Genomic DNA, 14,021 nt, shown 5'->3' on the forward strand with positions numbered 1-14,021 from the left:
AAATAAAGATGTCCTGAGCTATTCAAGGCCTCTTGAGTGCAATCTACTTGGTGGTCAGAAGATTTCTTGGTGCCCATGCCCTTTTCTCATCTCAGTACCAAAGCTGAACCCTGGCAGATCTGCTCACAAGGCATAGAGTCTATAAGGGGACACATGGTGACTTGATGGTGACTAGATCCCCTGGATCATATGGTTAGAGTTAACAACACCTGGGACAAGTCATATGCCTCTGATGTGCTGCAAGTACAGGAGTTGGGGTGTCCCCTCTTGTGCTGTTTTAGATTCTCCCAAATATCTGTAATCACCATAGGCTTGGGAAGATCAGGCCACCCAAGTTGGGGACATACCACACACAACTGATCAGTAGTCTCTAAAGTGTTAGGAAGACTGAGAAACTGTCAGAAATTGGAGGAGACTAGGAGACAGTTTAAAGACGGTCTGAAGTGTGGCTCATCCTACCTACCAGTCTTGCTCTCTCAATGGGAAAGTGCCACACAGATGTAAGATCTAAGCATCAATGAAGCTCAGGGAAAGGGCTGGAACTATTTTCTCTGCAGTGCTTGACCTCTTTTAGAGTGGTGAAGCAATATTTTTTTGTGATCCCTTGGTCCCATTTATGTGTAGAGGAAAAGGTGTTGGTCCAGTCAGTTAAAGTTGACTTGCGAATTATGTTTTAACATAATTTCTGTCTTTGCAGGAGAAGCACCTGTTGCAGAAGTTCCCTCCCTGTTTGTGATCCTGTCAGTATGCAGTTTAATGATACTGATAGTGTTAATTGCAAACTGTGTTTCCTGCTGTAAGGACCCAGAAATAGACTTTAAGGTGAGCACAGATGGCATGGACATTTAAAATCATCTGCTAATTTTTAAAATGGTGTGTGCACAGGTGAGTAGACATGAAAGCCAGACTACAACTTCAGGTGCCATCCTCAGAATACTCTTTTGAGACAGAGTTTCTTTCTTGGCCTGGAGTTCTCTGAGTAAGCTGGACTGGCAGGCCATCAAATTCCAGGGATCCTCTTGTCTCTCACCTCCCTAGTACTGGGCCCTGATTGAACTCAGTTCCTCCTCATGTGTACAAGGCAAACAATTTATGACAGTATTTTCCCAGCCCTAAAACAGCTGGTACATTTATCAGTAGCATTGCTGTGGATCACATTCTCTTGAGAGCAAGGGTCACTGGGCTTTTCTTTCCCTGTCCTTGTATGTAGCAAAACATTGTGGGCCACACAATCTCTCTATCATAGCCTTCTCACCTTCCACCCTGCCATTGTAGCACCGCTGTATCAATGACAGATGCTCTGCTAACAAATGGGCCTGGCTTTGTGCCAATAGAATTTGATTTACAAAAGTAGGTGGCTTGGAATTAGTCTGTCAGCTATAGTTTGCTAGCCCTGTTTTAGGGAGTCTGTGTGTGTGTATGTATGTATATATATATATATGTGTGTGTGTGTGTGTGTGTGTGTGTGTGTGTATGTATGTATGCATGTATGTATGTGTGTGTGTATATACACATGTATGTGCAAGTATACTTCCATATATGTGCCTGTACATATACAGACCAGAGGTCAACCTTATAGGTTGTTCTTTGGCAGCCGTACCAAGTTGGATTTTTGGGTTTTTTTTTTTTTTTTTTTTTTTTTGAGAAAGGATCTCTCACTGGGACTATAGTTCATGGATAAGGCTAGACTGACTGGCCAGTAACTCCCAGGGTTCTTCCTGTCTCCACGTCCCTAGCAATGGGATTACAAGTGTGCATCACCATGTCTGGATTTTTTTGTTTGTTTTGTTTATGGTTTTTGGTTTTTCAAGACAAGGTTTCTATGTGTTGCTCTGACTGTCCTGGACCTCACTATACAAACTAAGTTGGCCTCAAACTTAGAGATGTGCTTGCCTCGGTCTCCCGAGTGATGGGATTTAAGGTATGCCACTACCGCCTGGCTTATGTTTGACTTTTTAGATGTATGCTGGTATCAAGCTACCTCCCCAGTCTTCTTGGAACCTTTTGACAGTAAGCACCACTTTTATTGATGGTATATCTTAAGTTTTTGTTTACTTAAGTAACAGTTTGTGGTGACTGAATCCATTTATTTATAGTCTGTCTGCACAGAAGATCAGGCTGGGTTTGGTTTCTTTCAGGCTTTTATATAAGCTGGTAAATTTGCGATCTTAGCAAAGCAAAGGGATTTCCTCAGTGTTTTGTATATGAGGAAGGGTACTAGAAACCTCAAGTTTGTCTCTAAACCTTAATTCCTGAAAGAGAATAACACTTCCTACTATGACACTTGTATCTACAGTCAGTGTAACAGGATCTGGCATAGTAGCAGCAGATGGATGGGATCTACTAGCAAACCAACTGGGAACTCTTTCTAGAAATCATTGCCCATGTGTTGACACATTAGGGCCTCACAGCATTTGTTTAAAAGGAGTATATAAGCTGGGTGTGATGGTTGCAGGAATGTAATCCCAGCACATGGGAAGCTGAGGAGAGAAGATTGCTAGTTCTAGGATAGCCTGTCCCAAAACACTTCCACAGTAAGCACTCTATGGATGAGCTGTCTCTCCAGATCCCCTTATGTCATTTTTTATTCTGGGTTCTCTTCACTTGAGTCTGTGGTGCCTCCTGGCTCAATGTTTTGTCCAGCACAGAAAGCTAAATGCAGGGGAGACCTGTAGGGAATCCTCAGCCTATATCACAGTCTGCAGTAGTTGTGACCTGTGGGCACCTGTGGGCTTTATGCATCAGCACCCTGCCCTCAAGGTTCACATCGATGTACATGCTTCTGTGGGAGCTTCCTTACTTACCTGTTGGGAGCACAACAAGAGATAGAGAATCTGTGTCCCCTGACCATCAGTTCTGTCAAGGGATCTAGTACAGAAACCTGGCCACTTAGGGACAAAGATAAAAGTCTGATGGGGTTGCTTATATCAAAGCCTGGCCTCTTCTCATGTTTCCAGATACCTCATCCTTGTCTTAGATGATCTGAGTTTTTGAATGTGAGTATTCACAAGGGAGCCAATTGTGATGCAGCTCAGAGTCTGGGAATGTACATCACTTTGCAGCTGCCCCATGACTGATGCAAGGATACAGTGTGTTGATCTCTCCAGCCTTAGAGTCTGACTGAATGAGTATTTATTGATGACTTGTTGGTTGGTTTTCCTTAGACTTAGAGCTCTGCAGTTGCAGGGGCTGAGTGGCCTTGGGGAAGACATATACAGATCAGGAAGCCATTTGGCCTAATCTCAGTATTATTATTTTTATTATTATCATCATCATCATCTCCCTGAATCTTTAGAATCATCTACTGGTATATCGTAATTGCTGCCAAATTTTATGTGACATTTTTAAGGTATGATGCATGAAGTCCTTTTAGCAAGAGTAGCTTATGAATGTACAGCTGGGAGTGTACAAGCAGTTGCTATGTAGGCATGAGGATCTGAGTTCAGATCCTCAGAACTGTGTAAAGCCAGATACAGTAACAGGTGCCTGTAATTCCAGTGCCCCAGTGGGGAGATGGAGGCTTTCCGGAAGCCAGAGGGCCACCTAGCCTGGCATATTAGAGGACAAAAGAGACCATATCTCAACAGTGGAAGGCAAAGGCCAATCCCCAAACTTGTCCTCTGACCCAAAGGCACAAAAATGGAACAGTTTTTTTTTCTTCTTTTATTTTCCTTCCTTTTTTCTTTTTTCTTGAACAAAATCTTATATAATCCATAGTGGCCTTGAGCTCCTGACCTTCCTCCCTCCACTTGCCAAGTGCTATAAGCCATCACACCCAGCTTCCTTTCCCCTTTGAGCCAGTGTCCCATTCTCACCTGAGGCTGGGAAGTAAAGATGCTGCTGGTTCACCCAGTGCTGCACCATTCCCAGTGTTGACTCGTACATACTGAACTTTCAGAACCTCATTTTTCCTGCATACAAATAGCAATAATGTTGTTTAGTGCCTGAGACTGTCTGCTCACATGTATGCAGAAACCTAAATGCCAGGAGTCTCCCATTACTATTTGTAGTTTTTCTTCCTTATAGTGGGTGGGTCAATAAGGGAATGTGACAGAAAAGTGAAAAGAAGGGGATGGCAGAAAAATGGAAGAGTTTTGTTCACGGATCTGTTCCCTGTTTTTATTCTGGTGCTCTAAGGGGTGACACTTGATGATTATCTGAAGTAAGGAATGGCTTGTTAATCTTCTGTAGCTTCGTTAAATTCTCCTGGACCCCAAAAGACATGCTGCTCATAGGGATGAGGATAGGAAGGGCCAAGACAGCATTTGCCCAGCCAAGTCACAGAAGATTCCCGAAGCTTAATAGGTGCAGTCTCGCTTTTGTTTGTGGAGCTGGGATGGAGCCCACATTCTGCCACATGCTAGGCTAGTGCAGTATCACTGACTCAAGCTCTCCTTTTACTGTATGTATGTATGTATGTATGTATGTATGTATTTATTTATTTTGAGGCATGCTCTCACTAAGTTGGTCAGACTAGTCTTGAACTTACTCTGTAGTAGAAACTGGACTTGAACTTTTTATAGTGCCTAGGTTTCCTGAGTAACTGGGGTTACAAGGCCTGTACTACCACACTCAGCTCGTGGTATAGTTTCTTTTTTAAAACAGAGTACTTTTATTATTTTTAACTATGTTTATATATGTGTCTGTGGGTATGTGCACAAGCACATTATGAAAAGCCGGCTGTTAATGCTGTGGGGACTGAGAACTGAACCCAGATTCTTCGCAAGAGCAAGAAATGCTCTTAACCACTCATCTTTCCAGCCGCTTAACTATCTGAATTTTTAAGCTCCTTATTTCAGTAGAAATCACATTGCAGTTAGAAGTGCAATTAGAAAATTTCAGAATGAAATTAACTTTGACCCAGTTTACAAAGAGATTTGTGAAAATAAATAATGGTTTTTTTGAAAGCATTGTTTAATCTCTTAACAATTCTTGGCCTCTTTAGTCCTTGAAACTTTTAAGCCTGGGCAAGTATTTCCATGTTAAGTTCTGTGGGCATTTTAGGAATTTTTGTTGTTAACTTTAAGTTGTCAGTTTAAAAAAAATTACATAAAATATTTATTGCTTACTTTAAAATCTTACTTATTTTCATTCCAGCCAGATATGGTGTTACATGCCTGCTGTCCTAGAACTTGAGGAGTAGGAGCAGGAGGGTCAGGATACCAGGGTGAAAAACAAAGCAAAACAAGAAAGAAAACATCTTATTTATTCTGCTATTTGGAGTTAGTGAGCATAATTACTTGTGTTTTTTGCTAGAAGTCAATATGAATTGGATAAATCTATGGCAGAGTGTTCCAAATGAGCATCCAAACACTCCTTGTTTCAGCATTCACAGCCTACTTTTCATATGCACTTTTTTTGATTGCAGGAATTTGAAGATAATTTTGATGATGAGATAGATTTCACACCACCAGCAGAAGATACCCCCTCCATCCAGTCCCCTGCAGAAGTCTTCACACTCTCAGTGCCAAATATTTCACTCCCAGCTCCATCCCAGTTCCAGTCTTCTGTGGGTAAGACCTTCTGCCCTCATGTCAGATGTCCACTATTTCTAGCATTGCGTGTATAGAAGCTGTGCTGCTGTTACAGCCACCCATCTCCTCCTCTGCTTGCCTGTTTTTCTTCTACTCCTGGTGACACCGCATCTTGATAGTCAGGCTCATCCTGCAAAAGCCATCTTTTCCCTTCTGAGTTCTTCCTGAAACACTGAAATGGAGGCTGGGGTTGCAGCTCAGCTGTTTGAGTGCTTGCTTAGCATGTACAAAGCCTTGAGTTCTATCCCCAACACCTTATAACTGGGTGCATAGCAAGTGCCTATGATCCCAGCACTAGGGAGGAAGAGGCAGGAAGATCAGAGTTTAGGATCACCCTAGGGTACACAAACACTTTCTTTTAAAAAAAAAATGCAAAAAGACTCATGTGCTGTCTGTGGTAGCTAGTTTCTCCAGTCCACGACCCTACTTAGGGTATACCGCCTGTCTGAGGAGGGCCATCCTGAGACACATTAGTTGGACTGGCTTTCCTTTCCATAAGGGCTTAGGTAGAATGATTTGATGAGATTTTATTTCCTGTTGTAATGTAACTGTGGGTCAAGAAGTAGGGTTTTGCAACACTGTAAAAGGAAGGCTGTTGAAGTCTTTGCAGGAATTAACCTGGCCTTTTGTGGTAGCCATTGCACTGTGGGATATGTTTAGGTCTGTATAAACCTAGGATTATCCTCTTGCAGGCATGTGTTTTAGTTACTGTTCTATCACCATGAAGAGACACCATGACCAAGGCAATTTATAGAAGAAAGTATTTAATTTGGGGCTTGCTTGCAGTTTCAGAGGGTGAGTCCAAGATCATCATGGCAGGGAGCATGGCAGCAACAGGAGCTGTAGTTAAGAGGTTTTATCCTGATCTGAAAGTAAGTTGGAGGCAGAGAGAGGATTTTGAAGCCTCAAAGCCCATCTCCAATAACAGACCTCCTTCAATAAGGCCACAACCTCCTAATTTTTCCCAAAACAGTTGTACCAGTTGGGGATCAAGCATTCAAATATATGAGCCTATGGGGGCCATTCTCATTCAAACCACCACAGCATATGATGACTAAAAGAAAAAGTAAGCTAGGCAGAGCTGGTAGCACATACCTTTAATACCAGCCTCTGGAGGCAGAGGCAAGGGAATCTCTGTGAGTTCAAGGCCAGCTTGGTCTACATAGTGAAATCCAGAAGGTAAGAAAATAAGTAAGCTAAAACATGGTACTCAGGGGAGATAGCTCAGTCATCAAAGTATTTATCATGTTAAAAATGAAGACCTAAGATCAGATTTACCAGCACCACATAAAAGCCAGGCATGGCAGTTTACATGTATAACCTGGGGTTGGGTAGTGACAAGTGCATCCTTGGAGCTTGCTGGCTACCCAGTTTCGACAGATCAGTGGATTTCAGGTTCATCGAGAGAACTTCTTTCAAAACACAGAAGTGGAGAGTTGCAAAGGATCAGTGGCCTCTTTGGACCAGGTGTCCTTGTCGTGCACATACATACATGGAGGTAAAACCCTCAGACACATAAAATAAAATAAATAATTCAAAACAACTTATAAGTGACACGTACTGTATTTAGCTTTAATTTCTCTAAATAATAATACTTAAGGATAGACTTCAATCAAAATGGTGTTTAAAAGGAGTCCAGTGAATCTTTGGGACAGGTTAAGTTTACATGGAAATGCTTCAGCTTGTTTATGTCATTGTTTGCTTCCTTCTGCCCCTGAATTCAATCAGCTTTTTGTAGTGTTTGCTTGTTAGCTTCATCTCTCAGGCAGTTCTCTCCTTGGAAGAGAGAGTGGCTGTGGAGAATCCCAGATGTGTATCTTTGTAGCTCCGCTCTTAGGAAGAGCCATCGTGGAGAGGCACTCAGGGCAGCTTCACTTCAACCACATGCAGAAGCATCATGCAGGAAAGTGGAGACAGATACAAGACCAGCAGTTTCGTGCGCTGCGAGGTCCTGCTGGGATGATTAGGAGCACAAACAGACATGGGCGTGAAAGAAGTTGCAGCTAGCCAGGCAGCCATGCCTGTTCTTTCTTGAAGCCTCCTTGAAGTCCTTTTTGGAGCTGGGGAGATGGCCTGGTGGCGAGATGGCTCACTGCTGTACATGTGTGGGGCCTGAGGTTGGATCTCCCACTCCCATGTAAAGGGCCTGGTGGGATGACAGCACCATTATCCCCGGGTTCACTGGGTGAGGAGGGGAACAATAAGAAACCAACTTGGCATTGGCCTTCCCTCTGCGTGCAGCACATGCACACAGAAGCACGTGCACACACAGATACAGATGTGCGCCATAGGCAGCTTCCCCCCACGTGTGTCAGTAAATAACATTCTCCTCAGTAGGAGAAATCATTTTATATTTCTTTACTTAGAATATTAAAGTATTTTTATCATCCTGGGATATAAAAGGACCTGCTGTGCTTGGCACTAAATCTAGATGCCATGAATGAAAACACTGCCAAATCTGATCCATAAAATGAAATAGTCTGCATTAAAAAATATACTATACATCAGCTTGACCTGGTAGCAAAAAAAAAATTTTTTTTTTGTAAAGTGCATTAAAGAGTTCACAGAAATGTTAAAAAAAAAAAAAAAGAAAATTAAAAAGAAGCTGGGTGGTGGTGATGGTACATACCTTTAATCTCAGGGAGGCAAAGGCAGGGCAGGCACATCTTTGAGTTTGAGGACAGTCTGGTCAGCAGAGCAGGTTCCAGGACAGCTAGGGCTACTCAGAGAAACCCTGCCTCAGGAAAAAGAAAAGGAAAAAACGAAAGAAAGAAAGGAAGAAATTAAAGAGTGACATTGAGTGGGGGAGATGGCTCAGTTGGTAAAATGTTTGAGAACTTGAGCTTGAACCCTATAACTCAAGTTAAAAAAAAAAAAAAAAAGCTGGTTGTTGTGGTGGTGCACACTTTTAATCCTAGCACTGGGGGGGGGGGGTGCTCAAACAGGCAGATCCTTGGGGTTCACTGGCCAGTCAGCCTGGTCTACCCAGGAAGCTTCAGGTTAGTGAGACTCTCAAAACAAGATAGCTTAAGAATGATACCAAAGGTGGTTTTTTGGCTTTCACTTCTACACATATGTACTCACTCCAACATGCACATAAACTAAACCTAAAGAAGTTCTGTGCCACTACAAGTGAGCTAGGACGTTAAAGGAGATAGTGATGGAACAAAATTGAAGTGTCTGTGTGTATACACGGAAGAGCATCATTAATTGATGAAATACTGAGTTTTGGAGAGGCGATAACATTGGGAGGAGCAAGAGGGCGTCCTGGGTGGTTTGGTGAGTGTGGGAAAGGACCCAGGCTTTTACTGTCAGTACAACCAGAGAGGGGAGCTTCCTGGTAGAGCATCTGAGTGTGGACATCCTTTATCTTCATCCAGCAGGTTCGCTTCTAGTAGCTTATCTTTAAGAACCAATTGGGTAACAGTTCAGTGCAAGATGTGCAAAGTAGCAAATTGCAGCACTTTTGGGCAGTATAGATGGAAGAAGCAATGGGTAGCTCTTTAAGTTACAGGGAGTAATGACAGTGGTCTGTTGTGTATTTTGTAGGTAAACTGTGTCTGATTGTGAGAGATAACTTATGAAATGTATAAGGCTTGTTACCTGTTTGCCAGCAAATTTAGAAATTCTACCTATTTTTCCTATATTTTTCCCCTGTAGCGTGACCCTTTTTTTTTTTTTTTTTTTTTTTTTTTTTTGGGTGGGGCTGGGGGGGGGTCGGTCTAAAGATTTAGCTCTGGCTGGTCTGGAAGTCACTATGTAGGTCAGACTGGCCTCCAACTTGAAGAGATCAGCATGCCTCTCTGCCTTCTGAATGCTGGAATTGAAGGTGTGTACCACCATACCTGGCCATGTAAACACAAAATATATTCTCTTGGTCCTGAAATTAAAGCATAGAAAAGTATGTATAATGAAATGTTCTTCTTTGTTTCTTATATATCTCTCCAGAAGTTTTTTTGGGGCGTGGGGTGGGGGATAGAGTGAGGGTTTCAGGGGAAAATGGCGAAAACAGGATCTCACTTTGTAGCCCAGACTGAGCTCCTGTTTTAGCCTTCTAAATACTGGGATTATAGGCATGTGCCACCATACTCTTCTAGAATTTTGGGATTTTTGTTTGTTTGTTTTTCAAGACAGAGTTTATCAATGTAACAACAACTCTAGCTGTCCCAAGAACTCACTGAGTTCTTGCCTGTCTCTGCCTTTTGAGTATTTTTTAATGGATATACTCCCCTATTTAAATAATTTGTTTCCTTTTTACAAGGCTTTAAAAAAATTCAATTTATTTATTTATTTATTTATTTATTTATTTATTTATTTGGTTTTTGATACTGTTTCTCTGTCTAGCCCTGGCTATCCTAAAACTTACTCTGTAGACCAGACTGGCCTAGAACTCAGAGATCTACCTGCCTGTCTCTACTGGGTGCTGGGATTAAAGGCCTGTGCCACTTCCCGGCTTAGACTATTTTTGTAGAGTAGTTTTAGGATAATAGCAAATTGAGGGGTTACAGTGGTGTCTGGTATAGCTCTTCTTGTCCACATGCATAATCCCTCTCTCTTTATTCAGTTATCATAGTAAACATTTTGCTTGCTATTGTGCTCTCTTTGTGTGTGTGTCTTGTCTGTCTCTATATGTTTGTATATATGCAGTGGGTCCTGTCTCTCAGGTGATTTCAAAGCTAGTCAACTTGACAGTGAAGATCATCCATTACACCAATATATCCTGAAGATCTTTCCTTATCAATAAAAATACCTTGTTTATTTTTGTTTATAGTTCATAGTTAGTACTTGAATTTTTGTATACTCTTAGCATAGTCTATCAAACCAGTCTCTAATGGGTAGATATTTTTGTTCTGAAACTCTTTAAAAAATTGCTTGTGGATGTCCAGAGAACAGTGGTTAAGAGCATCTGCTGCTTCTGCAGAGCAGGGCCTGAATTTGGTTCTTAGCACCTATGTTAGGTGGCTCACTACTGCCTGTAATTTGGTCCTGGGACTACTGTTATCTCTGGATTTCAAGGGAAACCCCCATGCACACATAACTACAAAATAAGTAGTAGGCAGGCAAGTTGGCTCAGTGAGTAAAGGTGCTTGCTAAGAAGCTTGATGAGCAACCTGAGTTCAACCACTGGAATCTACGTGGTGGAAGGAAAAAACCAATTCCCACTCATTGTCTGACCTCAACATGCTTGCTGTGGTTATGTACAAACCTACTCCTCACCCCCACACTAAACAAGCAAACAAGTGAAAGTTAACTCATGTGTGGAATTTCTTCTTAGAAGTAAGTTGGTATCTGTGCTTATACTTTTGATGGATGTTGTCAGCTTACTCTTCAAGAGTTGTATAGTTGATATCCCTGCTCATCAAGTGGGGATTTTTATGCTATTGCTTATGAAGCTAAGGTGGTATGAATTCATATCATGTTAGTGTTATAAATTTAGGATTATTAACTATAATTTCCGTGGTAGTTGCTAAAATAAAATCTAGTAAGGGATGTCAAAGTGTTTTACTGAAAAATACAAATATACAAATACAAGAAAAAGACTTCATTGAGCATGGTTCGTGGTTTTATTTTATTTACTTCACATTAGGCTTTTTTTTTCCCCTTTCCTTTTCTCCTTTTTTTTGAGAGTTAGTTCATGCATGCCTGTGGGTGATGAGGCCAGAGATTGATGTTGGGTTTCTTCCTCTATTGCTCTCCACTTTATTTATTATTATTATTATTGTTGTTGTTGTTATTATTATTATTTTAAATTTGGAGTTAGGGTATCCTTCTGAATCTGGCCAGTTACTATCACCCTCCTGCTTCCCAGCCTGGGATTACAGACACACGATTGCTGCACCTGACTTTTGTGGATGTTAGGGATCAGAACTCAGTTCTATATGCTTGAACAGCAAGCATTTTAACCATCTTCCTAGATGATATAGTATCTCCCTCCATCTCTCTGTCTCTCTGTTTTGTTTTTTAAGACAAGGTTTCTCTGTGTAACAGCCCTGGTGTCCTAGAAGTGGTTTCCAACTCACAGAGATCCACCTGGCTCAGAATTGCACTTTTAAAAATATTGCTGGGCTGGAGAGGTGGTTCAGCAGTGAAGAGCTCACAACCATCTGTAACTCCAGTTCCAGGAATCAACTTCCTCTTCTGCCCTCAGTGGGCACTAGGTATGCATGTGGTGTGCATACATGCATGCAGTCAAAACACTCATACACATAAATCTTTTACAAGTGAAAACTATTTATTATGATAAGGACTTCTTTTGTGGTGTTGAGGGTGGAATCCAGAGGCTCATGCATGGTAGGCAAGCACTCTGTCATTGAGCTACACTCACATCCTTACAACATTTTAGGGTTTTTGCCTCAAAGTTAAATCCGCGGCCTATCTTGAGCTGATTTCTAGGTATGGGAGTCAAGGTCTGGTCTTGGTAGATCTCTATATCTTTTAGGCTTCATTCACTCCTTAGTCCTCCTGAGCCCTGTGCTCCCACATGTATGGGTCTGGTATAGGCTTTCTATTATCTTCTGTTAGCTAATGTTGCCATTGTCTTCATTATAATAACTTAATTGTAACACATGATTTGTACAGATTATTATATTCCTAAGGCTTTCTTTTTCATTCTCTGTTTCCTTTGACCCATAAAATTTTTTTATTTATGTTAAATCCAGTTTATTTTCCCTGCTTTCTGTTGTATGTGTATTCATTTCATAGTTAAAAAACCATTGTCAAATCAAAGATCCCAAAGATTATATCCCTGTATCTTTTATGAGTTTCATACTTTCAGCTTTTATTTGTAGTTCTCTGATGTCATCTCTGTTCTTAAAGATTTACTTATTTTTTATGTGTTTAAGTGTATATATGTGTACCACAGGCATGCCTGATAACCTCTTTGATCAGAAGAGAATGCCAGTCCCTAGGAAATGGAGTTACAGGTGGTTGTGAGCCTCCACGTGGGTGCTGGGAACTGAATCTGGGTCCTCTGAAAGAGCAACAGTCACTGAGCTAGCTATCTTTCTAGCTATGTGATCTATTGACCACCCTCCATTCCTTACCCTCCTTCCTCCCCTGCCTTCCTCTCTCTCTCTCCATCTCCCTCCCTCTCTCTCTCTCTCTCTCTCTCTCTCTCTCTCTCTCTCTCTCTCTCTCTCTCTCTCTCTCTCTGTGTGTGTGTGTGTGTGAGAGAGAGAGAGAGAGAGATTGATCAGAGGCCAACTTGTGGGAATTAGTTCACTCATGTAGATTCTGGGCATTGAGCTCTGGTAGTTAGTCTTGTTAGCAGGCACTTTAACCACTGAGTCATTATGCTGGCCCTCTGATCTGTTTGGGTTTTTTTTTTTTACAGAGTCGTCTTCTTGTTTTTTAGCTGTCTGTGGTGTTATAGTTGAGAGGATGGTCTTGAATTCTTGGTCCTCCTGCCTCTTTGTACCCCACAAGTGCTAGGATTACAGGTGTATGCCACCATTCCTGATTTTATGGGGTTGGTCAGCAAGTACTCTGACTGAACTACTTCCCAAGCCCAAGGATAAGACTTTAAAGTTTAATTAATAACATGGTTGTCCACCTGTCCCAAGAGCAGTGTCTGAAGACTCTGGTTTTGCCCTCATTGCAATGTAGTGGCACCTTCACATTTTTTTCAAAAAAGATTTTTGTTATTTTTAATTATGTATATGTGTATGGGTGTTTTGTCTACATGTATGTGTGCATTGAATGGGTGTCTGGTTCCCATGGAATCCAGAAGAAGGTGCTGGATCCCCTGAAACTGGAGTTAAGGACTATTGTGAGCCACCATTCTGGGGGCCAAAACCTGAGTCTTCTGTAAAAGCAGTGAGTGCTCTGAACTGCTGAACTCTCTCACTCAGCTTTGGTTCACAGCACCCACATTGGAATGCTCACAATGCCTATAACTCCATTTCCAGAGGATCTGATGGTACCCACACAGAACACATACAGATAACCAGGTGCCCACGCGTACACACGCACGCGCCCCCCCCATGCCTGCCCACGCGCGTGCACACACACACACACACACACACACACACACACACACGGTAAATAAGTATAAACAAACCTGAGTCCTCTGGAAGAGTAGCAAGTTCTCGTAACTGCTGAGCATCTCTCCAGCCCAATCTTGGCACCAAAATACATTATATATTCATTTCATGTATTTTGTGGGTGGCATGCCACATATGTGGAGTTCTGAGGACAGCTGGTGGGAATTTGTTCATTGCCTCCACTATGTGGGTTTCAGGGATTGAACTTAGGTCATTAGATTTGGCAAGTAGGTACCTTTACCCATTGAGCCATCTTGTCAACCTTAACACCTATTTTAAAGAAAACCACTTCACCACGTTTGTTTGGATTGCTTTTTAAATTTTAACATTAATATTTTTCCTTTTGGGAATGTTTTATTTTTATTGTTTTTAATATTGTCTATGTGCAAGTTTGCATATGGGTATGTGCATGTGAGTACAGGTGCCAGTGGAGGGCAGAGGAGTA

The 14,021-nt window shown here is 41.7% G+C and overlaps 1 protein-coding gene across 3 annotated transcripts in view; it reads left to right on the top strand.

Annotated features, from left to right (window-relative positions):
* The window catches only part of Lmtk2 (lemur tyrosine kinase 2), an 81,737-nt gene that overhangs the window by 25,595 nt on the left and 42,121 nt on the right, over positions 1-14,021 (top strand). For all 3 annotated transcript variants that reach the window (XM_051205378.1, XM_051205377.1, XM_051205379.1), the window contains exons 2-3: positions 698-822; positions 5,369-5,513. In XM_051205378.1, coding sequence (XP_051061335.1) covers positions 698-822; positions 5,369-5,513 — 270 coding nt within the window. The remainder of the gene's footprint in view (positions 1-697; positions 823-5,368; positions 5,514-14,021) is intronic.

Source organism: Phodopus roborovskii, unplaced genomic scaffold, assembly GCF_943737965.1.
Source record: "Phodopus roborovskii unplaced genomic scaffold, PHOROB, whole genome shotgun sequence".
NCBI lineage: Eukaryota > Metazoa > Chordata > Mammalia > Rodentia > Cricetidae > Phodopus > Phodopus roborovskii.